The sequence below is a fragment of the Protopterus annectens genome, chromosome 5.part0, assembly GCF_019279795.1.
Source record: "Protopterus annectens isolate FY-2018-M chromosome 5.part0, PAN1.0, whole genome shotgun sequence".
Lineage (NCBI taxonomy): Eukaryota > Metazoa > Chordata > Ceratodontiformes > Protopteridae > Protopterus > Protopterus annectens.
In genome coordinates this window covers 460,337,513-460,364,960 of record NC_056735.1, presented here as the reverse complement: position 1 = coordinate 460,364,960, position 27,448 = coordinate 460,337,513, and the positions used below count along the sequence as shown (strand labels likewise).

At 39.4% G+C, this 27,448-nt stretch overlaps 1 protein-coding gene across 9 annotated transcripts in view; it reads left to right on the top strand.

The window, feature by feature from the left end:
* The window catches only part of DMD (dystrophin), a 9,298,038-nt gene that overhangs the window by 7,407,626 nt on the left and 1,862,964 nt on the right, over window positions 1-27,448 (top strand). For all 9 annotated transcript variants that reach the window (XM_044072398.1, XM_044072396.1, XM_044072400.1 and 6 more), the window contains one exon: window positions 5,316-5,584. In XM_044072398.1, the coding sequence (XP_043928333.1) occupies window positions 5,316-5,584 (269 nt within the window). The remainder of the gene's footprint in view (window positions 1-5,315; window positions 5,585-27,448) is intronic.

Sequence of the window (27,448 nt, the reverse complement as noted above, 5' to 3'; positions counted from 1 at the left end):
TATTCATATCTTTATAGATGGTGTCTGTGGCAAAAAGTAAAGCTGCTATGGCACTTAATGAGTTTCTAAAGTCATGTTGTTGAGCTCGATGTGGTCCATAATTATTTATATGCATTAGTAGTTCTTTGCACAACAGTCTTTTTGATCAAACCTACATTGCTTGCACAAAATGTTTTCACAGATATATGAAGAGGCTTAAGTTCTACTGTTAACATAAAATGAGGAACACTAAACTCTGAGGGTAGAGTTAAGGTGCCTGACAAATAAAAAAACTAACAGCAAGAGTCAGGCTTGTATATTTGTTGCAAATGAGTGCCACCCTTGTTTGAAAAAGAGTAGACTGGGAAAGTGGAAACAGTAATTTCTAAAGAAGTTGCAAGTTGCAATCTAAAAAGGTAAGATTACTATCACAGCTGAAAGAATGCTACTGTTTTTTAGAAAATTGCAAACTACTGTTTGTTAACTATGTGAGCATAATGAAAAATATTAAAGCTGAAAGTGAGCTGGGAATTAATGCTATTACAAAGTCAGAGCAGTGCAACTGGTACTAAGGCTCAAGTCAAAAGCAAATGAGCAAAGGCTGGTGAGTGCTGGTGAGTGTGCAAATTTCATCTAATAAGCAGAGTATGAGTGAACAAACCTTACAGCACAAACTAGAGTCAGGTACCATACAGTTCCTGCTGAACAGGTTGGATGATACTGCTGCATCTATAATAGGAAGGGGTGCTTTATAAAAAATGAGCTAGCACAGATGTTTTCAAATGAAGTTAAATAAGATGCAAGACAAATATTGACCATCAACATATATAAAGGACTGGTCAGATGTAATATACTATATTTAGAGGGTCAGCTGAACAATTCATATTGCAGAATGCCATGGAACACCCAAACATTAATGAAAATTCTGGGCATGCAGTATTAGCTGTTGGCATATTGGTGTCACGTCGCTACAACAGTAATGATCATTTGACTGGTTTAAAACAAGTTCTAGATGGGCCAGGAGAGCATGCACAGTCAGCTATGTAAAGTTTGAATTCTTTCAGAAAAGAGCCATCATATGTTAAACAAATTACTGACTGAAAAGGACTGAGAAAATCAACAAAGTGGAGACTTTGCTAGAAGCAACCACTTTTAGTAGACTTGAGTACTGAGATCCCACCTGGGATGGTGAAATAATGCCTCCGGTTCTACCTTGTAGCTAATAATAGGGCAGTATGTGAGTGGCAGACTGTTGTGAATGACCTTCAGAATGACAAAGGACATGCCACAGCAGATTTCAGCCTGGCTGTGTATATTAAGTTTGCTACACAATGCTTCACCTTATGAGATGGCAGTTGTTTTACTGCACTGATTCTGGGATCATATGGGACACTGCATACCTTTTCTTTAATGGTCCTTACAAACAACTGAAGAATACTATGCTCAGTATGAGTGAGAAGCCCTCTGCTGAATATGGGACATACATATGTTCTTTTTTCCTTTGCATGGATTCATGTTTATGCTGTTAGCTCTTAGAAAGGCATTGAACATATTTTATTACACAGATTATACATAAGTTAAAAATTAGGATGATCCTCTGCTGTGCAAGTTATATTAGCTGCTTGGAGGAAGTAAGGCAATAAGGGGAAATGAGTTAGAGCCATATGTTGGAGCACAAAAAACAGTTTTCCATTTGGAAAAGCACACTACTTTGTGGCTATAGTACGATTTTTTTCTGTACCATTTCAATCCAGACACCTAGATTCGTTCTCTGAGTTTATAGGCATGGGGAAAATGAAATCTTCAGCAAAAAAAAAAAAGTTACGTAGATAGACTTTGAACAGACAGACAAATTAAATAACTTACCTGCAAGTATGTTGGATGTCAGATGCCAGATGGCAGGAAATGCATCAGCCATCATACTGATGTACCATTTAGACTTACCAACAGTACCATAGCAGTATATAAACAATGGAATCTGCAGGCCCTTTTACAGATGAAGTATTCTTAGAATATTGTTGGCTATTCAAAGTGACCTGGAGTGAGTTTTATGCAGTCTGCAACTAGAGACCTATATTGCAGTTTTAAGAAATATTGTCCAAGTAAATTATGAAAACAAGCTGCATTTCATCAGATGAGTTTAAAACCTTTATTAAACAGAATGGTATAAAGCATTTCACATCATTGTCTTTTGTTTTCTACACACCAACAGGTTGAAAGAAGGATCCATGCATACTTGAACTATGAGCCTAGACACATAACTACTACAACACAAACTGAATAAATGTCATTCATGTACAGAAATGTATGAATTTATTTATTTATTGACATCTGTTTACCAGGAAAGTCTGATTGGGTAAAGGTGCCCCTTTTCAGCGGAGGCATGCAGAGAAAAGCTACAAGTTAAAAAATGTAATGCAATCAATATTCAGAATAACAAATTTTATTATGCAATTTCAGTAGCATAGTAGTCAGTATAATAAAATGTGTATTGATATTCACAAATATTAATAGACAGGGATTGTATTGAGAATGTACAGATGGAATAGTGGTGTATAAGATAGGTAGGAGTATTTTAAGAAATACATTAGAGTAAGGTATTTGAGGGGATAAAGAAGTTTAAGTGTTAATAAAGAAGTAGAGATGGAGTGGTAATTTGATTATGCTAATGAGAACTAGGTATAGTATGGTAAATTTGTTATGCTAATTAGAGCTAGGTATAGTATGGTAATTTTGTTATGCTAATTAGAGCTAGGTATGCTTTTTAAGTACTACAATAAAGTGAGGTATTAGAAGGGGATAAGCAGGTTAAGTGATTTAGTGCTTTAAAGAGAGGTATAAGAAAGTGATGATGCCACACATGCATCTACAAACGGGATACCTGACATGCTATTTCAGAAAGAAACTTGAGGTTAAAATTTGAACTGGAAAAGACTGATGGCAACAAATTTAAGACAACTGCAAAGTGTGCACAACATAGCTATAACGTTTTAACACAGCTCAGTATGTGTTAGCAAGGTGTGACCTAAATGACAAATGGTACACAAACAGTATTATTAGTAGTAGTAGAAATGGACCTTTAATACATTCATTTGAAACTGGAAAAGGCATTTGGAAAAAGCATGTAGATCAAATTAGGTATGCTTTCCCAGCCAAACAACCTAATCCAATACCCAGGTACCTGGTCTTTGCTGACCATCAGTAATGAGTATCTATATAATTATAAGTCCCATAGAGTGGCTAGCTTATGATGGATGCAATGTGCCATATCCAGGGATGGTGACTGTTCAATAAAATCGATACAGAAGGAGGAGGCAATGTGGCCAAGGATGGCTGGAAGACACAGAGCAAACACTAAGAAGGAATGAAAGGTATGAATCATGGTTCCAAATGTTCACTACACTGAGGCTTGAGCCAGGAGAGACTAGATGTCTAGTGCCAGTATGCATCAGCAGGAAATTTTAAAGTAAGATAGCTGGAGTCCCATGCAGAAGCTTCTGCTAAAGTCCCTGCAGTGACTGTAGCATGTAACCTATAGAAATACAGTAGAGGTATTGAAAGCTTGCAAGAATTGTTTTTTTTTTTTTTGTGAGCACAACAAAGCCATTATTATGAAACCTGTAGAAAACACCCACAGAGACTAAAGTTATTAGGGAGAGGGAATGAATATTCTAAATCTTCATTTAAGAGTGTCATAGCTCCTAGCTATGTGTATTTATTTTACCTTAATGTATGCTGTGATACCTAAGGCATATACATAAATCCTTCCCCTTTTTTGAATGCACACAATAATGTTTTGAAAGCAATGTTTTTTGTGCAGTCATTCCAAATAATGCATTATATTTTGATTACAGATTTAACTTTCACTAGTAAAACTCCAATATAATCCTGCAAATTTTCTGACCTGCCACGTTAAGCATAATTTTTAACTTGGACAATTGTTGACTAAACTGTGGACTTATATATACGTTTGTGTCTCTCTCTCATGAACTGTTTTCTAAAGCCATTTCCATGCGGTAGAAAACTAAATGGACGCTCCTCAACATATAACGCCTCAACATATAACACCTCCTCCTGGCTCCTCCCCATAATATGATTTTAAAATACCTTACCCTGCTGTCTGATGTCATACCACATTCTGCCTTAAATAATCATGTTTACTATAAGTGGACTTGCAAGCTATTTTCAAAGAAATTAGTCCCCTGCACTGAGGATTGCATAAACTCCATATAGGGCACGTCAGTTGACATCATTAGCATATGTGGCAGACAAGGAGGAACACGAATTGTGATAAGTAAGTTTGAATAAATTCACTGGATCTCCTTTAAAATAAAATATAGACCTGATGACGGCTGTATATTATCTAATGGACACTGACAATAAAGAAACATTGTGGTAGGCCCACCTTTTATGATGTACATTAGAAACATAAAACAAATTAGATTTTGTTAAAAACGCTGCAGTCAAAATGTTGGGTGTTTATGCTTGATGAGGTGCTCTGCATTATCAACTGTATTTTTAGAGTATATATAAATAAGCATATTGTATATACATATATGTATATCTAAGTGTTTGTCTGCATGCCACATAACTCCAACTGACTTTTTAAATGAAATGTTCTCAAATGTTTTTTATAGTGCTGGAGCAGTGTTCAGTCTAGCCCTTATCATATAAAGAACTACTGTTTTGATGATGTAATTTCAAAGAGACAGCATGAAAACTGAACATCAGTCCAGCACTCACCTATCTCCCAATATTTGTTTGGAGTGGTACTGAATAGTGTATTCATAATTCCAGACAAGTGCCTACTCTGTGATGGCTCCAGGAGCCACAGAGCTCTACTGCGAATGCTCAGACTGCTGTGCCAAATACAAATTACAGTGGAATTTTAAAAACAGTAAGCAGAGCAGGAACTGCTTTTGTTAAATCTACATGCATCATAGTAGGGAATGGCTTGCTGTTGGTGAAAGATACATCAGCAAGTAACAATATATAACATGTTAAAAGCTTCAAAGAACAGCTTTTAAAATGAAGAGATATATTTTCCCAGAGTTATTTGTATTCCAGCAAAGACTTCTACGTTATTAAATATACTTCAAAAAGTGTCTTAGTAGCATGTTCCCTTATTAAAAGAAGGAATTCACCTGTTGTTGTGTAGGTACAGTTTGGATATCAGTTTGAAATTAGCTCTATTGTTTTGATTTACTTATTTCTTAGTCTATTTATTTTTTTTATTTTTTGCTGCTGCTTGTATTTTTATCTTAATAGCAAGGTTGTGCTTTATAGTTTTATAGTCTTTCATTCATCATCTGAATTAAATTATTTTTCTTACTTAGACTTGCCACCTGAAGAGCGAGCAAAAAAAGTTGCAAGGGTGCTACAGAAGCTATCGGATGATGTGAGGGCAGAGTGGAGCAGGCTGGACTCCCGCTCCATTGACTGGCAAAAGAAGCTTGATGAGGCCCTTGAAAGGCTACAGGAGCTACAGGAATCTATGGAAGAGTTAGATATCAAGCTGCGCCAGGCTCAAGTTATCAAAGGCTCCTGGCAGCCTGTGGGAGACTTGCTGGTCGACTCACTACAGGACCATATCAAGAAAGTCAAGGTACAGTTTTCCATATCAGTCATCATTGCACAGTAAGATTCTTTGTGAAAAAGATCACAGTTGTGTATGACAGGCATGCGAGTTTCCTGCTGGGAATGCTTTACCAACTGAAGCAGGAGTCCCTCTAGGCATTTGCATTACCATCTGGTCTCATTTCTATCACTTTTTTCCTTGACATTTAGAATGAGTGTCCAGATGTCAAGAAAAAATTAACCCACCTGGAGATGTAATCGCCAAGGGAGAGCCTAAACTCTCTCAAAAGGTCAGCATATAGTACATGCAAACAAATACATGCACGTGTGTGCAGAAAGACACATACACACACACACACACACACACACACACACACACACACACACACACACACACACACACACACACACACACATGCACACACACACACAAAGCTGTGTGTGGAGATATGCATAATATGTTTACTTTTCTTTTTCTCTATATGTCAATGTTTCACACTATCCTTTGCTGGAAGAGAGGTCACACTGTAGTTTCCCTAGCTGACTGTCATTGTATGTATAACTTGCTGGCATTAAGAATTCTAGAAATGTATGTGGCACTCCTGTTTCACTCCTTTACTAGGATTTATTTATTTATATAGTCCATACCTTTTATACACATGTGATCTCAGAAGGTGGTATCCATGTTTGATGTGGGTATTGGTACTTCATTTTGTCTCTCATTACTTCCATCTACCATCTGTCTGCTACCTCTTTGCCCATTTCCAGATTTATGGAATCATCCTGTTCAGTGCTCTGGGCTGAGGGTATAAACAAAACTGTGTTTTATCTAACAAAGTAAGAAATAAACAAAATAAGATATTGTATGATAGTAACCACCACACCAGATACACTAGATACGTTGTGCCTTATTCATATAGATGTATAAATAACAGCACTCAGAAAGTCATAGCTTAATTATTAAAGTTTATACCGAGGAAATATTTCAGAAGTTATACAGAAGAACTGTAAAGCTTTCAAGGTTGCATTAGGAAACTATATTGCTTATAAAACTGCAACACAGTGCCAGTTCACTAAGCACTTCTGCTTGTGCTGGTGTGTGTGTGTGTGTGTGTGTGTGTGTGTGTGTGTGTGTGTGTGTGTGTGTGTGTGTGCACGCGCGTGTGAATTAATTTATGTATAATTTCATTTTAAAATGAGAAATTACAATTTCTAATAATTTATTTTCTGAATGTGTTTCTTTACCTGTTTAGACAGCAGGAAATGTACCTGTTCAAAAACAAACACCTTTAAGTTGGAAATGCATTAACAGGGTCATAGGCAGAAGTGTAGCTGGTTCAACCAGTGACCTGAGCCTATACTATGAACCAGAGCTCTACCCCCTCAGCTCTTCAAGTGAAATGCAAAAGAAAAAAAAATGGATGTTCCCTCTATTGTCACACCAACCAGATGGCATGAAGTACTCACCCCAGACATTCAGGTCCCATTTCTGTGCCCTGATCCGAAACCTCCTTCAACATATTTTATTAAAACAAAATAATTCTTCTTTTTCAACTGTTCCATAGAGCTGCTACAGTTTATACACTGCCTGCACGTAGTGCTACATCACTCAGGTTTTAGTTAAAAAAACATTTTTTTTTTGTTTTAAACTGTAACAAACTGCTTGCTACAATGTAACAAGCAGTTGCAATAGTTTAGACCACACACAGAGTGCTACAGTGATTAGATTCCACAGTAAATGCAGTACCGACTTTTAAAAGCCTGTATTGCATTAAAAAAAGTTTGGGATTGAGTGATCGTGCACAACTAACACTTTATGCCTATGTAGTTAGCCTTCTCACCCCATACAAGCTGAGATATTGTTCATAGGTAAATACTAGACACTCAGTTGGCAGGCCATTAAATATCTAGCCAAAAGCACATATTCAAAGATTTTTCTCCAGCTTCAAGAAGGGCAAGGGAACACAAAATAGACCAGGGTAGAATTTGAGGCTTTCTATCCAGTTATCTAGATTTACCTTGAAAGAGGCAAGATTGGTACTCTGCTGAACATGTATTGGAAGTTTGTTTTAGAGGTAGGGGATACATTGGGAAATGAATCTCTCACACCATGTTTATCACTTGTTTATCAGTTGATGAAGGCTGAGTTCCTTCAGCTATGTGGTTGAGGAACTGTTTGTTCTATGAAGGAATAGGAAGTCAAAAAGTGTTGATTCCTTTCATCTGCTCAGCCTTCTCACCCTCTGAGCTCCTAGCTAAAACCCAATTAGCCTTCTCTCCAACAGAAACCTGGATGCAGTTCAACCACTTGGCTCTAAATGCAAATAAAACCAAACTAATGATTCTTTCCCCTACCAAAAACTCCATTATTGACAAAACCTCATTCACCATACAGAGCCAGAACAACCACCCCCCCTTGAAATTGTTCCCACCACCAAGCTTCTCAGTAACATCATTGATGAAGAACTAAAATTTGATACCCACATCCACTCCGCAATCAAAAAAACACACCAAAAGATAGGTCTCCTCTACAGACACAACAGCTTCCTCAGTCCCTCTACCTGCCAAACCCTGGCATCCACATTCCTGCTCCCCTCCCTTATGTACGGTCCCCTACTGTTCACAAATCTCCACCTCAACTTATGATCTAAACTTGAATCCTGCTACCATAAGATCTGCAAATTTGCAACCAAATCAAAAAACTCATCCCACCACTGATACTCCCTCCTCATCCTCAATTAGCTTGAACTACCCAACAACCTCAGTTACCTACAACTCACCATTGCCCACAAGCTCATCTTTAAACCTACAAACTGCCGATCTCTCGCTACATCCTTAAAACCTTATATACCCAACCACCCACTTAAATCCACAAACCAAAATCTCCTTCAGGTCCACAAACCAGCATGACCTCCTGACCATCTACTACTGTCCTACTCCTTAGCAAAACAGTGGAACTCTGTCCCCCTTCCCCTACGCAACCTAGCAAACCTTATGAATTTCAAATCTCAGCTATTCTCTCATCTTTCAGCCAAATGGGAATGCCCATGTCATGCTCCAACATAAACCCCTCTCAACCCCTTCTCTTTCTACGCTGCACTGAAATCATTATCAATTACCACTACTATTGCTTCATCTCAACCTAAAACAATCTCTCCTCTACCTGGGACTGACTTTCTGTCTGCTATCTAATGTACTATACTTTCCATAATAAATATTATGGTACTTTCTCCATGCAAAATAGTTCACCTAACCTGCAAAGGGCTACTAGCTTATTGACAAAAATGTCTTTTCTGTAAATACTCAGCTTAACTATATGTTCAAATGTTAACTTACTAAGTGCCTATTACATAATGTATTATTCTTCTGCAAATGTTTAATTGTTCTGTACAACTATTTGTTAGTCTTTTGTAACATGTAACTTACAATAATTTGGAGCTTTTCTCCCCGGGCCTCCACTGAAAATGGGCTCTTTATGGCCCAGTGGACTTCCCTGGTTATCAAACTAAAAATAAATAAATAAATCACTCAAAAGGCTAGACACAAATCATTATGAAGAAGAGACTGAATACACAGAGACAGCTGTTCGTCAGACTTGATCAGCTAAGATTTTTGCCACTACCCATCTTTTTAGTTACGAATACCTGAGGTATTTCAAGCTGAGTGATATGTTTAGACAAATGCTAAAAGGGACATCATATTCGATAATGGGTATGAGGACATATACGTGAAGGGGAAGTTGGACATTGTTGGGTCTGGAACAGACATGATTTGGAAACTTAAATGAGCCAGATAGAAGGTTTTCCAAACTACTTTGGAGATGAGATTTTTATGACGTTCACCTAGAGGTGAAATTATATGTATTTTGACTTATAAAGTGACCATTCTTTCTATGATTTCACTTTGAATGACTTGATTTTGATTTCTTCTTGCTTCAAAATACTTTCAAAGCAGAATTCAAAGTATTTTTATTTGGGGCTGATCCTCAAATTTCCATGTATGTTTTACTCTCTGCTTCTTAGTTAATAAAGTCTACACTGAGGCTGCTGAACCCTTTGGAATCTCCTTGCAGTCACTGAATCCCAGTTTGAGTGTATTTTGTCTCTTCAGATCACTCACATTTGTGATAGTTGTAGTGAGTGTAAACTACTGGACTATGTAATTATTCATCTGTAGGCTTCTTCCATGAAAGAAGGCCATCTAATTGCAGCCACCAGTCCAGATGCAGAAAAGATAGCCCTCAGCTGCCAGGTGGATTTTTAGCTAAGAGCTACAGCATATAACTGAAAACAATCTACAAAATAGTCACCAATTCACATAAACAGCTCATAGGTTCATAGGTTTATACTAGGCTATCTGCCCTAAGGCATTTGTAAGCCTAGCCCAAATTTTTGTGGCTTACGCCACCCCTTATATGAAAAAATACTGTGCCCATTAGTTTGTTGTGCCTCTGTCCAGCAGTGACACAGAGATGATTCCCGGGGTAAACCTACGATCTCCCATCCACAGGTCAAGATTTCTCTTGAACAGAGCCAGCGAGGTGCTCTGCCTCACATGGACTGGGATTTTATTCCACAGCATAGGGAGTCTCTGAGTGATAAATCTATCCCTCCAGCACGTCCTATTTATATCCGTGCTAAGGTTTAAGTCGCTTGCTCTAGTGGTTTTGGTGGATTTGGATTTTTTGAGGTGGAGCATGTCCATTAATTCCGGGTTGGACATGGCCTTGTATGTCAGGCACATGTCACCTCTGAGCAGACGGTATGCGACTGAGAAGAGCTGGAGTTTCTTCAATCTGGCAGCATATGACAGATTTTGGAGTCCCTTTATCCTTTTGGTGAGGAACTTTTGGGGTCTCTCCAATTGCTGCAGATGTCGGGTGAGATACATCCCGAATGGGGCATTGTACTCGATCATTGGTCTGATAAGTGAAGAGTACAGGGGAACAATGACCTCACTAGATCTGGATGTGAATCCCTTCATGATCAGGTGGGCAATGTAGAAGGTCTTTCTAACCACTTTAGCAATGTGAGTGTCAAAAGAAAGGCCACTGTCAACCTGGGTCCCCAGGTCCCTGATAACCTCTTCTGTGATTAGTGGATTGCCACCTATATGGTAGCTTGTGGTTACCTTTTTTTTCCCGAAGGGTATGACTATACATTTTTTGGCGTTTAACTTCAGGCCATGGCTCTGGCACCAGCTATCTGTTTCCATGAGTCCCTTCTGAAGGATATCCATGTCCGATGCACTTTCCACTATGGCGCCCAGTTTGCAGTCGTCTGCAAACTTTGTCAGCCAAAGTCCTCCCATGTTGGTCTGTACTTCTGAGAAGTAGATGCCGAACAATAGGGGGCCAAGCACCGAGCCCTGTGGGGCACCACTTGTGACCGGCTTGGAGTCTGACATAGTGCCAGCAACTCTAACCCTGTGGGTTCTGTCCTTAAGCCAGTTTACAGCCCATCTTGTGACATATGGGTTTACATTTAAGCTGGTAAGTTTTTCTACAATACCCGAGTGGGGTATTGTGTTGAAAGCCTTTGCAAGGTCAAGGTAGGCTGTATGGACTGCCTTTCCCTCATCAATGGCCTTGGTGACTGTTTCGAAGAAGTCGACCAAGTTCAATAGGCATGATCTTCCCTTGACGAAGCCAAACTGGGTCGGGTCCAATGTCTGCAAGTCCCCTATATCTTTGTTTATGAGCTCCATTATGATCCTCTCCATAGCTTTGCAGACTAGACTTGTTAAGCTTATGGGGCGGTAATTACCAGGGTCCGTTGAGGCACCACCTTTGTGGAGTGGGACCACAGTTGCCGTACGCCACTCCTTGGGCACGTATCCTGTGGTAAGGCTGAGATTAAACAGCTGCCTTATGTGCGGGTTTAATTCCTCATTTAGCTTGTGTAGCACACAGCCGAGGACACCATCCGGTCCCATTGATGCTGTGTTTTTAGCTTTAGAGAGAGCAGCTTTCACGTGCGCATTTGAGATGTCTGGGAGGCTACACTCCGCTGGGATAGTTATCTCTCCTTTAGGGGGGGAGAGGCAACACAACTTAGCACAGGTAACTAGAGTGACTGATCCAGGAATAGATATGTGCAGTCCTGAGTTACATTGTTGAGATGATTTTACTAATCAAAAAAGGGCATAAACTTAACAATTCAACACAAAAGGAAAACTGTGACCCTTGTCTGGGGATTGAGTTGTTAATACAATAGTAAGCTCATGGTTTGTATGACATTGCTTAAAAATCATGTAATGGTGATTTCCTCATTATAAAAAGAAAACATCTCTTAGGGAAACCAAGTACCTAACTGTCCAGTGTCTCCTTGTTTGTCCATTGGCAGTAACGGTGGCATGGAATGTGTTTGGGGGCCCTGGGTTCAATCCCTGGACAAGTGTCAGAGATTTCCTTTCTTGTTGAGTCATACAAATTCCAAGGATATTATTAATATATTAACAGTGAAATTTAGTAATACTTTCACCTGACCTGCGCACACTCTTCCTTACAGTTTTCCAGAAAACTTAGTTTCCCCTGGAATCATTTTGGAACAAGCCCTAGAATCCCTATAAAAAGCTAAAATAATACATCCATGGGACCAAGTAGGATACTAAGCTGCATTTGAATCAGTACCAGGTATACACTATCTGCGTGTCTACTTAAACTGTTGTATCTCAGCTTATCCACAGGGTTTCTAATTTATGCCTGGACAGCAACCACTGTGATGCTGGTACACAAAGTGTGACCCCTGTACTGACCTAGGTAATTCTAGGGCCATCAGCCTCAGCAGCCTTGTTTGCAAAGCCATGCACTGTATCAAAGCAGAATTCATTTTTGCAGATATAGTCAACTTAACTCATCTAGACCCCAGTCAGTTTGGTTTTGTGAAGAGCAGGTCCTGATTATTGAAACTAGTAAGGTAGTTTTAAAAGGTTACAGAGGCAGACGCAAGTTGTCACTCAGTGTATATTGCTTATCATAACCTGGCCAAGGATTTTCACACTATCTCCCATGCTGATATTTTTTAAAGAAATAGGCAAACAAAATATAAACTGTTATACCATCTGCCAAATTGCAAGTTGGATATCCAAGAGATCTCAAGTTGTGAAAGTTGTTGGTACTCTTTCCGTATATAAACCTGTAACCAGTGTGGTACCACGGGGATCATTCCTAGTCCCTCTTCTGTTTGGTATTTATTTTTCAGATATCTAAGCCAATATTCCAGAAGTGTAGTTAACCAGGTTTGCTGATGACTGTTGTCTTCCCATCCTCAGCTCCAGCAAAGGCTGAAATATGTGTATATAGGTGTGCTAAAAACAGTCTTAAGGTAAATATGAAAAAGTGCAGTGTAGTAGCATTCAGCAAAAGCTGCTTTTACCTCATATAGGTTCATAGGTTCATAGGTTCATAATAGGCTATCTGCCCTAGGGCATTTACAAGCCTAGCCAGAGTGTGTTTGGCTTTTGCCACCCTATGAATTGAGTTTACTGTGCCCTTTTTAAGGTTAGTTTACTGTGCCTCCATCTAGTAGTGACACAGAAGTAATCCCCGGGGTAAACCTACGATCTCCCATCCACTCGTCAAGATTCCTCTTGAAGAGAGTCAGTGAGGGGCTCTGCCTAACATGTACTGGGATTTTATTCCAGAGCGAAGGGAGCCTCTAGGTTATGAATCTGTCCCTCCAGCATGTCCAATTTATTTCTGTTCTGAGGTTCAAGTCCCTTGAGCACGTAGCTCTAAGGGATTTGGATTTTCTGAGGTGGAGCATGTCCATTAATTCCAGGTTGGACATAGCTTTATACATCAGGCATAGATCGCCTCTAAGTAGGCGGTATGCAACTGAGTAGAGCTGGAGTTTCTTTAACCAAGCAGCATATGGCATCTGTTTGAGTCCCTTGATCCTCTTTGTGTGGTACTTTTGGGGTCTTTCTAGTTGCTGCAGGTGCCGGGTAAGGTACATCCCAAATGGGGCATTGTATTCTATTATGGGCCTGATGAGGGATGAATAAAGGGGCACGATGACCTCTCTTGATCTAGATGTGAATCCTTTCATGATAAGGTGGGCTATATAGAAGGTCTTTCTAACCACTTTGGCAATGTGGTTGTCGAAGGAGAGATTACTATTGACTTGGGTCCCCAGGTCCCTAATTACTTCCTCTGTACTTAATGGGTTACCACCTATGTGGTAATTTGTGGGCACTTTGTTTTTGCCAAAGGGTATGACTATACACTTTTTGGCATTTAGCTTTAGGCCATGGCTCTGGCACCAGTTATCTATCTCAGTGAGAACCTTTTGAAGGATGCTCGTGTCAGCTGGAAAGTCAGTTATGGCGTCCAGTTTGCAGTCATCTGTGAACTTGGTCAGCCACAGTCCTCCCGTGTTAGCCTGTACCTCAGAAAAATATATACCGAACAAGAGAGGTTCCAGGACTGAGTCTTGTGGGATGCCACTTGTAACTGGTTTCGAGTCTGACATGGCTCCAGCAATTCTGACTCTGTGGATTCTGTCTTTCAGCCAGTTTGCAATCCATCTAGTGACATCGGGGTTTATATTTAAGCTGGATAGCTTATCTATGATGCCGGAGTGGGGTATTGTGTCGATTGCTTTTGCGAGGTCCAGGTAGGCTGTGTGGACTACCTTCCCTTCATCTATTGCCTTGGTGACTGTTTCAAAGAAGTCGACCAGGTTCAAGAGGCAGGATCTGCCCTTAACAAAGCCGAATTGGGTAGGATCTAGGGTCTGTAGGTCCCCAATGTCATTGTTTATGAGTTCCATGATGATCTTCTCCATAGCTTTGCAGACTAGGCTGGTCAGGCTTATGGGGCGATAGTTTCCAGGGTCCGTAGAGGCACCACCTTTGTGGAGTGGGATCACTGTTGCTGTATGCCATTCTTTGGGTACATATCCTGTAGTAAGGCTGAGATTGTACAGCAGCTTTACATGAGGGTTTAGTTCTTCTTGGAGTTCATGTAGGACACAACACGGGACACCGTCTGGTCCCATTGATGCTGTGTTTTTTGCTTTGGAGAGGGCGGCTTTCACCTGAGCATCTGAGATTTTAGGGAGGCAGCACTCTGCTGGGATACATATTTGCTCTTTTGGGGGGGGGGTTTGCACTGAACCTGTCTGCCAGGATGTTGGCAATGTCCGTAGGTTCAGTGTATTTTTTGTCATTTTGGATCAATTCTGAGCATATCTGGGAGTTGCATCCCAGGTTCCTAACATAACTGAAGAAAGCCTTGTGATTATCTTTAGTTTCCTATGCAATTTTTCTCTCGAAGCTGGCCTTGGAGGATTTTATGAGGGATCGTAGTTTTTTGCTAGTACTGATCAGAGATGCCTTCCCTTTTAGGGATTTTGCTCTATCATGTAGTAGCTTCCTCCTTCTGTTGTACAGCTTATTTATGGCTGGGGTCCACCAGACTGGACTCCTGCCTTTGGAAGATTGGGTCATGGTTTTGTTTGGGATAGCATGATCCATGCATTCGTGGAGGTGTCCATAGCATGCGTTTATATAGGATTCTGCAGTTTGGGCCATAGTTTCCACTTGCCCGGGGGCCTTGAAGGATTCCACCTCAGTTTGAGAAGTGTGAAGTTCATTTTTGAGAAGTTTTTCACTGTGGTTTTCTGGGCTGGGGGTGGGATCGGGATGTGGATATCCAGTGAGATTAATTTATGGTCCGATCTTACCAATGAAGGGTATAACTCTGGTATGGAGCATAGAGTCCCCATCTTGGTGATGATTAGGTCAAGTATGTTTTCCCCTCTTGTGGGAGTGGTGACTAGTTGTTCCATAGCATTTGAGTTTATAAATTCCAGAACCTTTGGGCTAGGATGTTTGGGCTTGAATAATGCTCCCAGTCTGTGTTTGGGTAGTTGAAGTCACCCAATAAAATGGTGTTTGAGAGATCTTCATATTCTCAGGAAAGCCAAGTGGGATTCCTGATTTTGAGAGGGTGGTCTGTAAATTGCTACAAACTGAAAAGCAGTTTTGCCCGCTGTTAGTTGCATATGGATGGTCTCCAATGCTTCATGCAGCGACACTAACCTGGAGGTATGGGTATCCTTGATAAATATGGAAACTCCCCCTCCTTTTGTGGTTCGGTCCGGGTTTTGGGGCCGAAAAGCATGATATGAGGTATAACCTGGTAGTGCTGGGGTGCTCTCTGGAGCCTTGAACCAGGTTTCTGTCACTACACAGATATCGATGTTCTCCATACTGAGGAGAGCTTTGAGTGCATGCATCTTGAGGTTTAGACTTCTGGCATTTAGCAGCATTAGCCTTAGTTTCTTATTCATTGTGTTGTCTATGGAGGAGGGTTTGTCTTTTGAGCCTTGCCTAAAAAAGGCACTATGGGGGTGGCAAGAGCCTTTTCCAATATCCAAAAGCCCAGTGGTGACAGGTGCAAGCCATCCCTAGCGAAGCAACGTGGCTTGTCAGCATGTCATCCCAGGCTGACAGACACTGGATCCCCTTTGAATGACACCAACATTTTAGCCAATTGTTAAAATTGATTATTTTGTCTTGATACTGTGGCATCATTCTAGGTGAGGGTAAGATGCTGCTCAAGGTCAGGGTCATACCGGCCTGGGCTACATGATCAGAGAGTTCCTCTATGTCTCTTTTCATGTAGTCGAGGGAGGTACGTCTCAGGTCATTCACACCAGCATGTACAATGACTGAGTCATATTTCTACTTGCTTTGGAGTGACCTGAGTGCTTGTGCTATGTGGTGGATCCTAGCACCCGACAGGCAGCTCACTGTGACCTTCTCTTTATTCAGCCTGGTGAGCAGGACGTCAGTGTGTCTGACTATAGAATCATCTATTACAAGTGTATCAGGTGTGTTATTTAGCCTTAAGGTTGTGACTGTTTGGCACACTGAATTTGTGAGCTATGTGTTGCATGTGTTTTGTTTTGGGGTAGTGTTTGCTTGGATGTCTGCTTTGGAGGTCTCTGCTGCTTAGGCAGATTTTTATTTAGAGCCTCTGAGTATGTTTTTGTGTGCTTATGTGTTTGGTTTGCTGTTGTGATTGGACTATGTGAGACTGGATTTGTGATGTGTGAGGTTACCTTCTCCTCCTGACTGGTTGCACCATTTCTGAGCTGAGAGAGATCAGCCTCCATTTTGGCTATATGGTTGCATCTCTCACATATATTTGAACTTGTTGGGAGGAGAAGAGGGTTGTCTGTGTACATGAGACAGTTGTAACATTGCCTCAAGATTCCCAGATTCACCAGCTGGACTGGAGAGGAAACCATTAACTGACTTTTGGACATGCTAGAATAGTATAGGGAACTCCTTCGCCACTAAATCAAAAAAGGATCAATAGGGGACAAGGTACTCAAAGGGAGTATATGGGGATATAGTGCTTTTAGTTTACTAGTGCTGAATTGTAAGATTGCTTATATGGGCAAGTGCAGGGCCTTAGCTTGAGAATATGGTGTTTAATTTGAGTGATAGAGCAGTTCTAAGGGAAAAAGTGAAGAGCAGACTTTGTGGAGCCGGAAATAGCTTAAACCCGATTAAGCGGCGCTGCCTGATGCTGCGCTATGCGCACAATCGCACAAAGCCATGCTAAAGCTGGTTTTTATGCAAGGAACTTTAAAGAGCTAGAAATTGGCCCAAAACGGCCAATAAACTACAAGATTCTTGTGCTGAGGTCACTCCTCCAGGGACAGATAGGCTGCTCAAGGCTCCCCACTCCCACTGGTGAGCAAAGAAATTTCCTTCTATCCAAGTAAGGAAATGGGCAACACAGGAACTATTCAAAAGTCTAGAATACAGCAATGCCTGTATAAGGGACTATTCTAGGTTAGGAAAGGCGGGAAACAAGGATATTTTTTTCTTTTTTTTTTTCTTTTTTTTTCAGGAAAACAGCAGGAAAAGTACAGTAAATTCAATACACAGGCTAGCGCACTTGAGTGGGCAGCCTCAACAGTTAAAATTCAAACAAACAAACGTTTAAAGTGCAGGTATGAGAAAAACACAGAAAACAGGCTTAAAACAGGTAAATCAACAGTTTAAACTTGCTTTTCGTCAAGGAAAGGCGGTCGCACAGATAATAACAGTAAAATGGTATGGATGGAATTCTTCAGACAGACAGCTGTTCTCATAATAGACTTGGTATTTATAATTACAATACTCTCTGATTTGATTATCATCATGTTTCCAGTACAATTGAGAAATCCTTGTTTCTTTTCCATTTAATTTCCAAGAGAAAATCTTCTTGATCCAAAGAAGTCATCCTATACTGTATTCTTCCACTATCAGACCAATCGCCGAGTGCAATTCCCATTTTGGTATGTAAAAATTCAAATATATTGCTCTACAAGAAAGGCCCTAAAGATTTTCTAACCAATAAATAAATAAAGGATTTAAATCCTTGGACTAGCATGACTGTCCTTACACTTAGTAGCCTACCAGTTGCTCTGCTGTGACTTATGTCTCACTTTTGGAGCCATAAATGACCCAGTCCTGTTTGACCTCTTATTTCTTAACAAAACCAGTGGTTTTACAAAAACCTACACTTAGAACCTAAATCTACACCAACAAATAAACAAGTTTTGTTGGAGTGATAGGTTCCTAACTTAATGTATTCCCAACCTAGTGAATAAGTTACCAATACAGCCGTACCTTTCAGCCACCTAGCACAAGACATCTGGACTAAGCCGAAAATAATGGGGCGACAAAGGGCCAAAAATAGGAACTAATTTTAAATACTGGTCTTACAAACTTAGAAAGTTGCTAGAATAAGAGGTTTTGGCTTAGTCTGAAACTCAAATGTCTGCCATTATTTAGTGACTTCAGTCTTCAGTGATTTGCCTGAAAATAACAAATTATATGAGAAACTGACCACAGATATGAGGAAAAATCTTGGCATTCTGAATAAAATGTGGACAGTTGGGAGGTATGATACAGGTCAAACAAAATAGTACTTTGGCTGACTTCAAGTTTAATCTTAACTGGATAAGTAGACAAAAAAAAAAATAACCAGGGCCATTATGTACAGCCCTGCTAATTTTGGAGACATGAGCAGTATTAAGTGCTTGAAAAGGATTGGAAGACCTTTCAGATGTGCCTATTAAGGATGTAGTTGAAAAGTTAATAAGGTATACTACCACTTCAGTCAATCAGTCTTTGGATTTTTGAAACAAAATGAATGGTCTTGTGAGTGAAGGCACAGATGTGCAACTTCCAGAATAGTGACTTTATTGCATTCTACTTGGTGATCAGAAAGGTGAGTGCAGTCCAATGAGACTGCATGTGTATACAGGATTTAGATGAGGGAGTGAGAGAGTTTAAAAAATATTTGGCATCCGATTAGGTATTGGGAGTTTTCATTGTTAGTTATGTAGTGTGAGGCTGTAAAGGTTTTATGGTAGGAAGGAAGATATAGCTGTTAACCTGTTGGTAAATATATGAGATCATGGTACAGTGGGGATAAGGGATATGTTGTACTGTCTGTCTCAGAGCTGGTATATATAACGTGACAGAGGTGTGAAGGACAAACCTCGCTACATGGGAGGTGCATGGGGCCTTGCTCCCTGCAGAAAATAATGTTCTTTGATTTCTTTTATGTTTAGAGTTTTTTCGTGTAAGTGACATGTTATGTGGTTTCATCATTTGTGCATTCAGGATTATGTGTATTTAGCCCATCTGCTGTTCATTGATTTTTTTTTGTTCCACATTAGCTGATATAACCAAATGTGCCTACAGCTTAGCATCTTGTGGTCCCAATGATCACTTGCTTAATATTGTGTCTGTGTTCCTATTTTTATTGGTATACATTAGAATTCCCAGTGTAGAATGTTCTGCAGACAATTGTTAACCTTCCACCTTCATTATCTGAGAAATGCTTTTGTTACAGACTGTTACGCAGGAGACACAAATTTAATTGGTATGCCTGGTCTGCTGTGGGCTATAGGAAAGAGCTGCATTTTCTGGCTTGTCTATCCAGGGGGGTAGAAAGGGACTTTACAGAAAAAGCATGTAGACCCTGTGTACCACTGTAGAAAATATGGGGCTCTGGCCATAGCACAAAAACAGGGATTGCATCAAAAGTTCATCTGTAGACAAAATCGACCTTTATGTTATTGTACATGAAGTGTGGTACAGGATTGTACGTGGTGCATAACAAAAAAAAAAAACTGAACCACTTATGGAAGGTGTCTTGCCTCATTTTGGGTCTTGTCCCAGCTGGTTGCATGGCTTTAGCTGAGACATGTAAGTAAGGATAGGGCTTGATGGATTAGGTGGGTGGGGCTAAAAAAAAAATATACCTCTGTCTTCCTGATGTGCAGAACCCAATAGTGGACGCAATGTTGACAATTATTTAGGACACATAAGTAAAATATGAATCTAAAAATTTCAGTCAGTTTTGTCAGTTTTCTAATACTTTTCTTCCTAAATGTAGTATTTCTAAATGAAACACTACTTTGGGAAAAAAAAAATTCACAGCAACATTTTATTTTTATTTTTTTCCTTATTCACTGGATTCACCCCTGAAGTATCCTCTAAAACTTTCAATGCATCTCACAAAAATAACATTGATTATACTTTTTACATTCTTGAAGTCTGAGTGGCAGCTTTACAAAAATGTGGCTCAGTTATAAATAAATCATTCATCAAACAACTCTGCTTAGTGAATGATACTATCTCCTGCTGAAATGTCATATGAACCTGTTGATGGAGAAGGCAGACATTTACAGCAAGCTTTCAATGATCTGTTCTGCTGGAATGAAAATGCCTTTTCAAAATATTAGAAACAATTTTCCAATTAACTTATCAATCATTTAAAGACTCTAGGCTTTGACAGCTCAAGAGCTGCTTACGTTATCATCTCTAGATGCACCTTACATTTTTTAGTATGTATCTTTGAATCATTTTTTAACAATATGCCCATTTTTAGATAAATCTGAAATCCGAGCAGAATTCCATCGTATAAGTTTGTTGATTTATGTTTATATCATTACATGTCATGCTCCTGAAGTCATCCTTTCATTGCTACCAAAGAAACAAAACTAAATTTTGTGTGTTGGCAAATAGCTGTCTTGCAAAAACTAAAGAAAAAGAGGTAGGCACAAAAGATCAATTTTCATTTCTATGTACAGGGTAAACTCAACAAATTTGAGTCAGTTATGCTGTTCCTAAATGATTTGTGGTGCATCTGTTGCAGATATTCTGATTAGCTTCTTTCAGAATGGTAAAAAAGGGCTGTATTTTATTTAGTTGACATTTGTTTACGAGGACAGTCTGCCTGGGTATGTACCCATTTTCAGCAGAGGTGCAGGGAAAAAAACTCCAGGTATACATCACATTTAACATTGCGATACACAGAGAATTTACATTAGTAACAGTAAATTAAAAAATATATTTAAAACACTAATACACAGAGTCAAATATTTAAAAAAGTACAGATAAACTGGGGAGATAGAGTCAAATATGTACATACTTGATAGGCAATATGGTGGATATAAATATAAAAGCAAAGAAAGTGGAGGAACCAAAAGTGTCCAAAAATTTAAATGTATAAATAGAGAAAAGACATGTATGGTGGATGTGACAGACTGAACTAAGTTGTTAACACGAGAGTGTAAGATAGTTATGGGGGCATTTAGTTTCAGATATACTAGTGAAGACAGACAAGATGCCTAAGCATTGTGGGAAGAGAGTTATACTGAATGCTGTGAAACAATGAGGCCATACTAGATGAAGTTTGGTTAAGTATGTATTAGAGACTGGTGAAAACTTTATATATCTGCCTCAATCTAAGTATGTAGCACAGGGGTGAGGTTTTTTTATTTGGATCACTTTGAGGATCATCTGAAAGGAAAAACTTAGAGGTGTGGAGTATGTCGGCCCAGCTAGAGTACCTGTGATAAAGAGATAGAATCAAGACCTGGACAAGACTTACAGCCATAACTTCCTGCTACAGCTTATTTCATGGTGGGGCTATGCAAACTGGAAAAGGCACATTTTGTGGAGCCACAGTACACATATCTATGCTTGTCTTTATTAATTTTGGTACTGAGAATCTAGGAAGTGTCACACATACAACTTTTCTGTATATTATCTATTTATGTACATATTGCCAATATTTTATATATTTTATATCCGTCCATTCACAATCCTTTTTCCCATTTTTACCCATGGGGTCAGGGTGTCTATTCAACAGTGACGATCATCTAGGGACAAGGTTTACACCATTGGGTGGCTAGCCCTGCTGCGGTAATTCTGCCACATCTATGTCCAATTTATAGTGTCCATAACACCTATTGCATGTCTTTGGAATGTGTGAGGAAACCAGAGCACCTTGAGGAAACCCACATGAACACAGGGATGACATGCAGACTCCACACAGAAGGCACCCCAGCTGAGAATCGAACTGGGGAACCTCTAGCTGTGAGGGGACAACACTATCCACTATGTCACTGTGCTACCCACCGGAAGAGATGTAATATATCAGAAGCAGAAGTATTATAAGGAAGATAGGACATTTATTGTTATAGGTCAGTTGTAATGATTTGACTGGCATGGTTACTTAAATTATTTACAAATCAAGAAATCTGATGGATGATTAAATAATTTAATAGGATACTTATGATAGCGTGGTGCAGTCTTGTAGCATAAGATGTGCTGGGGCACTGAAAGTTCCTTTGTTTCACGAGCATCTGAGTTCTTAAATAAAGATTCTGCTCATATTAAGATCTTTGACATTGTGTAGTTTGTTCCATATATTTGGGATAGCCTCACTGAAAAAAAAATGCTTTGCCTGCTATTTAGCATGTGATTATATGGATATGAGTCTATGTTAAAATATGGACTGACCACAACATCAAATGGCAGTATATCAAAGTTCATATCATCGAACTGGCTTTACACCAAAAAGGTAGTATTTCTTGGGACTGGTTGTTTGCCCTTTCTCTCATGGGGATGATCTCAGAGTAAGTATTTATAATATGCAGGGGTACGGGGGTTGCCAAGGGGCATGCCCCCTGCAAAACTTTTCTTTTACCGGCATCTTGGTGAAAAGAGTGTTGGATGATGTGAGTGTTGATATACTGCCATTCAAAGTTATGGTTAGTCAATATTTCAACACAGACCCCATGGACGTCTATACGACTGGTCCCTGACAATGTCATTTTATGAGGTGGGGGTAATAAGGAGTAGGATTGTAAATATTTTTACTTTTTTCCTTTGTTTTCATTATTAATTTTTCATAATTGCAGGACATGCAGGGATCAGTTAAATATGCAGTCCATCAGTGCAGTGGTTGGATTTCTGACACTGATGTCACTAACTTTGATTTGGAGGTGGACTTGGGACCCAGACGTCCAGCTAAGGGAGTGGCCACTGCTGGTTGTCTTCCTGTATAGAAAAATATTTTTCTGCAATCCATTAGGATACTGCTGTTGAACATTGCAGTTATAACTGTAGTATAACACCAAGAAGAAAGTCGGAGGGGGGGTGTCATCAAAAAATTCCTTCCTATCTGTTCAGAGTACCTCAGTGGTAAACATAAAAACATGATCTGATTTCTTAGATAGAAAGTGATCATTAATTGGATTTATGCCTTACAGCACCACTATATCACTTGGTTTAATTTATCCGCATGAGTTACTGTTTACTTTGAAGCACTATTTACATGCATGGGATGATGAAATGAGACAGAGTCTTTTTGCTAAACCCATTATTTCAATTAAAGTGTTTTTTGAAAGCATTTTTTTTCACAGTGAGAGACACTTTTGTTTTCCACTTTTTACTATAATGTTGCAGTCTCCGAGATGGCTATATTACTCACATACCACAGAAAAACAGATTCTTCCTGTTAGAGTTAATTTGGTAAATGTTGTCATTGGAATGCTATTTTGCTGAAACTACATCTAGTAAAATGCATTCATTTTTCCAATACCTGTTTTACCCTATTCAGGGCCACAGGACCATAGGGAAGCTGAAGCTTAATCTGGCAATGAACTAGCATAAAGCAGAGTTACATTCTTGGATGGAGTGCCAGTCTAGTGCAGAAAACACACCTACACTTGTGTGCATTCTCCATAAACACCTACAGTCAATTTGAGGTTTCACCAGTTTGCTTACCTACATGTCTTTGAGATACAGGAAGAAAATAAACAATCCAGCACTAAGCAAACACTTATGTGGACACCAGGAGGTTATAGAGATTCCACTAAGTACTGGAAGTCCTGTCTGGAGCCAAACAGGACAACTAAACAGTGTGAGGCAATAATGCCACTCATTATACCACTATTACCCCACTTCTTATTTATACTTTGTAATAATGGCTAATTATTAAACAAGTACATTTAAAACTTTAAATATTGGCATTATAGTTTTAATGCTAAACAAAGCTTAATGCACTACCTGATGCTAAAATGAGCCTGTATTTCCATATAGCATAAAAGTTATAATGTTGTTTTTGTAGCAGATTTCAGCCATTGTGTTTGTGGCAGATGTTAGAAGAGACATCAAATAAAATACCTTTACGTGTTGACAGCTTCAGCTAGAGAACTATTTTCAGTCTGCTAAATATTCCTGTGAGATATTTAGTTATCAGAGTCACTGCAGTCCTGTTAACTTTACTTTTTTAAATGTAGGTATTGTTTTCTCCATCCCTAGTACCTAATTATAGCTTGCATTTTTCATTACCATCTTACCTTTGATTTATTGACTTTCAGCCATGAAATACCAAATGGTATTTAACTGGATGCCATAGCCTGTCAAACCTGGATGCACATTTAAAAGCTTACATAGCATAAATAATACATAGTGTCATAAATAGCATTTTTCAGAGCTCATGTTTAACTGTATCCCAGTGAGTGTGTGATGGACTTAAAATCTAAAAGTTACAATTGAGACTTAGCTTCATACTCATCGAATCTGCCATCAACAAGGAAAATAAAAAGTACGCGAGAAAAAAACGAGGGAATCATAAACCTTGTGAAAAGAATATCACGTATGGCCTACTTTGCACACCACTAGACAATACTTTATTTTGTTTTCCCTTTGTATTTGGAGCCAATCTCCCACAATGCAAGAAATGTGTTATAGAAGCCTTTCTGTGGAACATTTTCAACAAATAACTTATTAGTATTCATTATCTCCATCAGATCTAGTTAAATATTATAGAAGTTATTGTAAAGACTAAAAGATGAAATTGCTTCATCCTCTTGCAGTTTATTGGCAAGGTCTGTACAGTTAATTTTGAAATCAAGAATTTCAAAGGTTCTGCCATGTGACTGAGTAAGTCTTTGTTCCTTTTCAGTTAAGAGGCACTTTTGCCTATATCTTGCTTGTAGCACTGTGTAGTCATACATGCTTTTGCATGGATATTGCTGCAGAAAGTGCAGTTTTGATGCTTTCATCATTTGCTTTTTAAAATGAATGTATGTAAATAGTATCTCCTTATAACAACATGAAGATTGTAAACTGCTCAGTAACTCATTTAAGCACATTGCTGAGAACTGTCATTTATTTAACAAAAAACTCATCTTAACAGGCATTGTCTTCCCTGAACACAAGTCAAAACGAAAGGCTTTGACAGATAAATAGAACATTCATTTTTCATTTGATTCTCACGCTGCTCTTAAGTTCAGCCAAAGTGGGACTAGAAATCATTTCGGATGTCTGCAAAAGTATACTTTGAAGTGCATATGAGTTCTTTTTTAAGCTTCATCTGAACTTCAGCTGTCTAAGCCTAAGTCCATAATCAATCTGATTTAAGCCATCTTTCTCCTAATAAGTCTCTTTAAGTTCTATTAGGAACTCTTGGGCTTCCTACTTCACATGGAACTATTGCTTTTTTCCAAGGGTTTTGACAGTTTCACAACAAGCCATGCTGCAATCTTGTGCTGTATGAGTTTAAGGCATTCTAAGCCCACACACCGTTCCCTTTTTTAGTCTGTTAAAAGAAAAACTAGAAGTATGTCTCATAATCATAAAAAACACCAATGTAGGGATTAAGTTTTCCATAATCAGAAGAAATGACATAAGCATGTTTAATCCATCTGATGATGTTTGTCTTTTTGGCTTTTCCCGGTTAGGGGTCGCCACAGCAGAACTCCAGTCCGCTAATGATTGGCAGTCGATTTTTATGGTGCCGAGTTGCCAGCCCGACACCCAGCCTTCAGCGAAGGCACGCCCATTTAACAGTGTAATAATATTAAAAGAAAACTCCTCCTTGTAACTTAAAAACATGTTTTTTTTCAATATATATTTGTTTTCCGGGCTATTTTAATGCCTCAAAATCACTCCAAGTGCTTCTTTTACAATTTTAATGTGTTTCCCTCAAAATGCCGATGTTGAGGCCTACCTCGGTAATGTGATCTTGTTTTCTTGCTTTCATTCCTTCTTCCCAGAATACATTTCAAGTCCTAGGGTCTCACAGAGACGGATGCTTGGTGTCAGAGCCACGGTCTCAAGCTAAATGCTAAAAAGTGCATAGTCATCCCCTTTGGGAAAAACAAGGTGCCCACAAATTACCACATAGGTGGTAATCCATTAAGTATGGAAGAAGTAATTAGAGATTTGGGGAGCAACGTAGATAGTGATCTCTCCTTTGATAATCACGTTGCCAAAGTGGTTAGAAAGACCTTCTATATAGCCCACCTTATCATGAAAGGGTTCGCATCTAGATCAAGAGAGGTCATTGTGCCCCTCTACTCGTCACTCATCAGGCCCATAATTGAATACAATGCCCCTTTTGGGATGTACCTTACCCGACACCTGCAGCAACTGGAGAGACCCCAAAAGTACCTCACCAAGAGGATCATGGGCTACAAACAGATGTCCTATGCAGCTCGACTAAAGAAACTCCAGCTCTACTCAGTTGCTTACCACCTACTCAGAGGCAATCTATGCTTGACTTACAAAGCCATGTCAAACCCAGAATTAATGGACATTCTCCACCTCAAAAAATCCAAGTCCATTAGAGCTACACGCTCCAGGGACCTAAACCTCAGCACAAAATTAAATAGGACATGCTGGAGGGACAGATTCATTTCCCAGAGGCTCCCCTCACTCTGGAATAGAATCCCAATTCATGTTAGACATAGCCCCTCGCTGACCCTCTTCAAGCAAAATCTGGACGCGTGGATGGGAAATCGCAAATTCACCCCTGGGATCTCTTCTGTGTCCCTGCTAGACAGAGGCACAGTAAACTAATCTGAAAAGGGTACCTTCTGTGACCTACTTTACAGAGGCACAGTAGGCTAATCTAATAGGGAGGTGGAAGCCAAATACACTCTGGCTAGGCTTATAAATGCCCTAGGGCAGATAGCCTAGTATCTACCTATGAATCTATGAATCTATGAGTCATGCTAGACATAAGGAAGAGGTGTTGTTTTCTCATGCTATTAAGATAGAATGGCAGAACTGTGAAGCACTGCTATCTAAAGATGCATTCTGTAACAGAGCTATTTCTATGTTTCCCTGACTCAGCCTCATTTATGTTTCTGTCAGAGCTTGTTTTATGCTAGAAATAACTGTTATCTACTTCCAGCAAAAGAAAGTAGGTAAATAGCAAGCTTTTGTAAAAGGATTTTTGTAGTTCTGAAGGAATTGACAGACCTTCCCCCATACTCTCATACTAAGGTGTGAAAACTCAACAGCAGTAAATGATTCTTGTGTACATTTACAGGTGACAAGTAGTAGGGCTTGAAACTAGGTGTGATACTTCCCAATGCCTTCAGTGGGAAGTTTGTTTTCCTCTCTCACGAATGATTCAGAATTAAATGTTCACCCCCATTTCATATATGAGTGCGCGCATTGTGTGTGTGTGCGTGTGTGTGTGTGTGTGTGTGTGTGTGTGTGTGTGTGTGTGTGTGTGTGTGTGTGTGTGTGTGTGTGTATAAAATGGAGAACTACATTATATGCC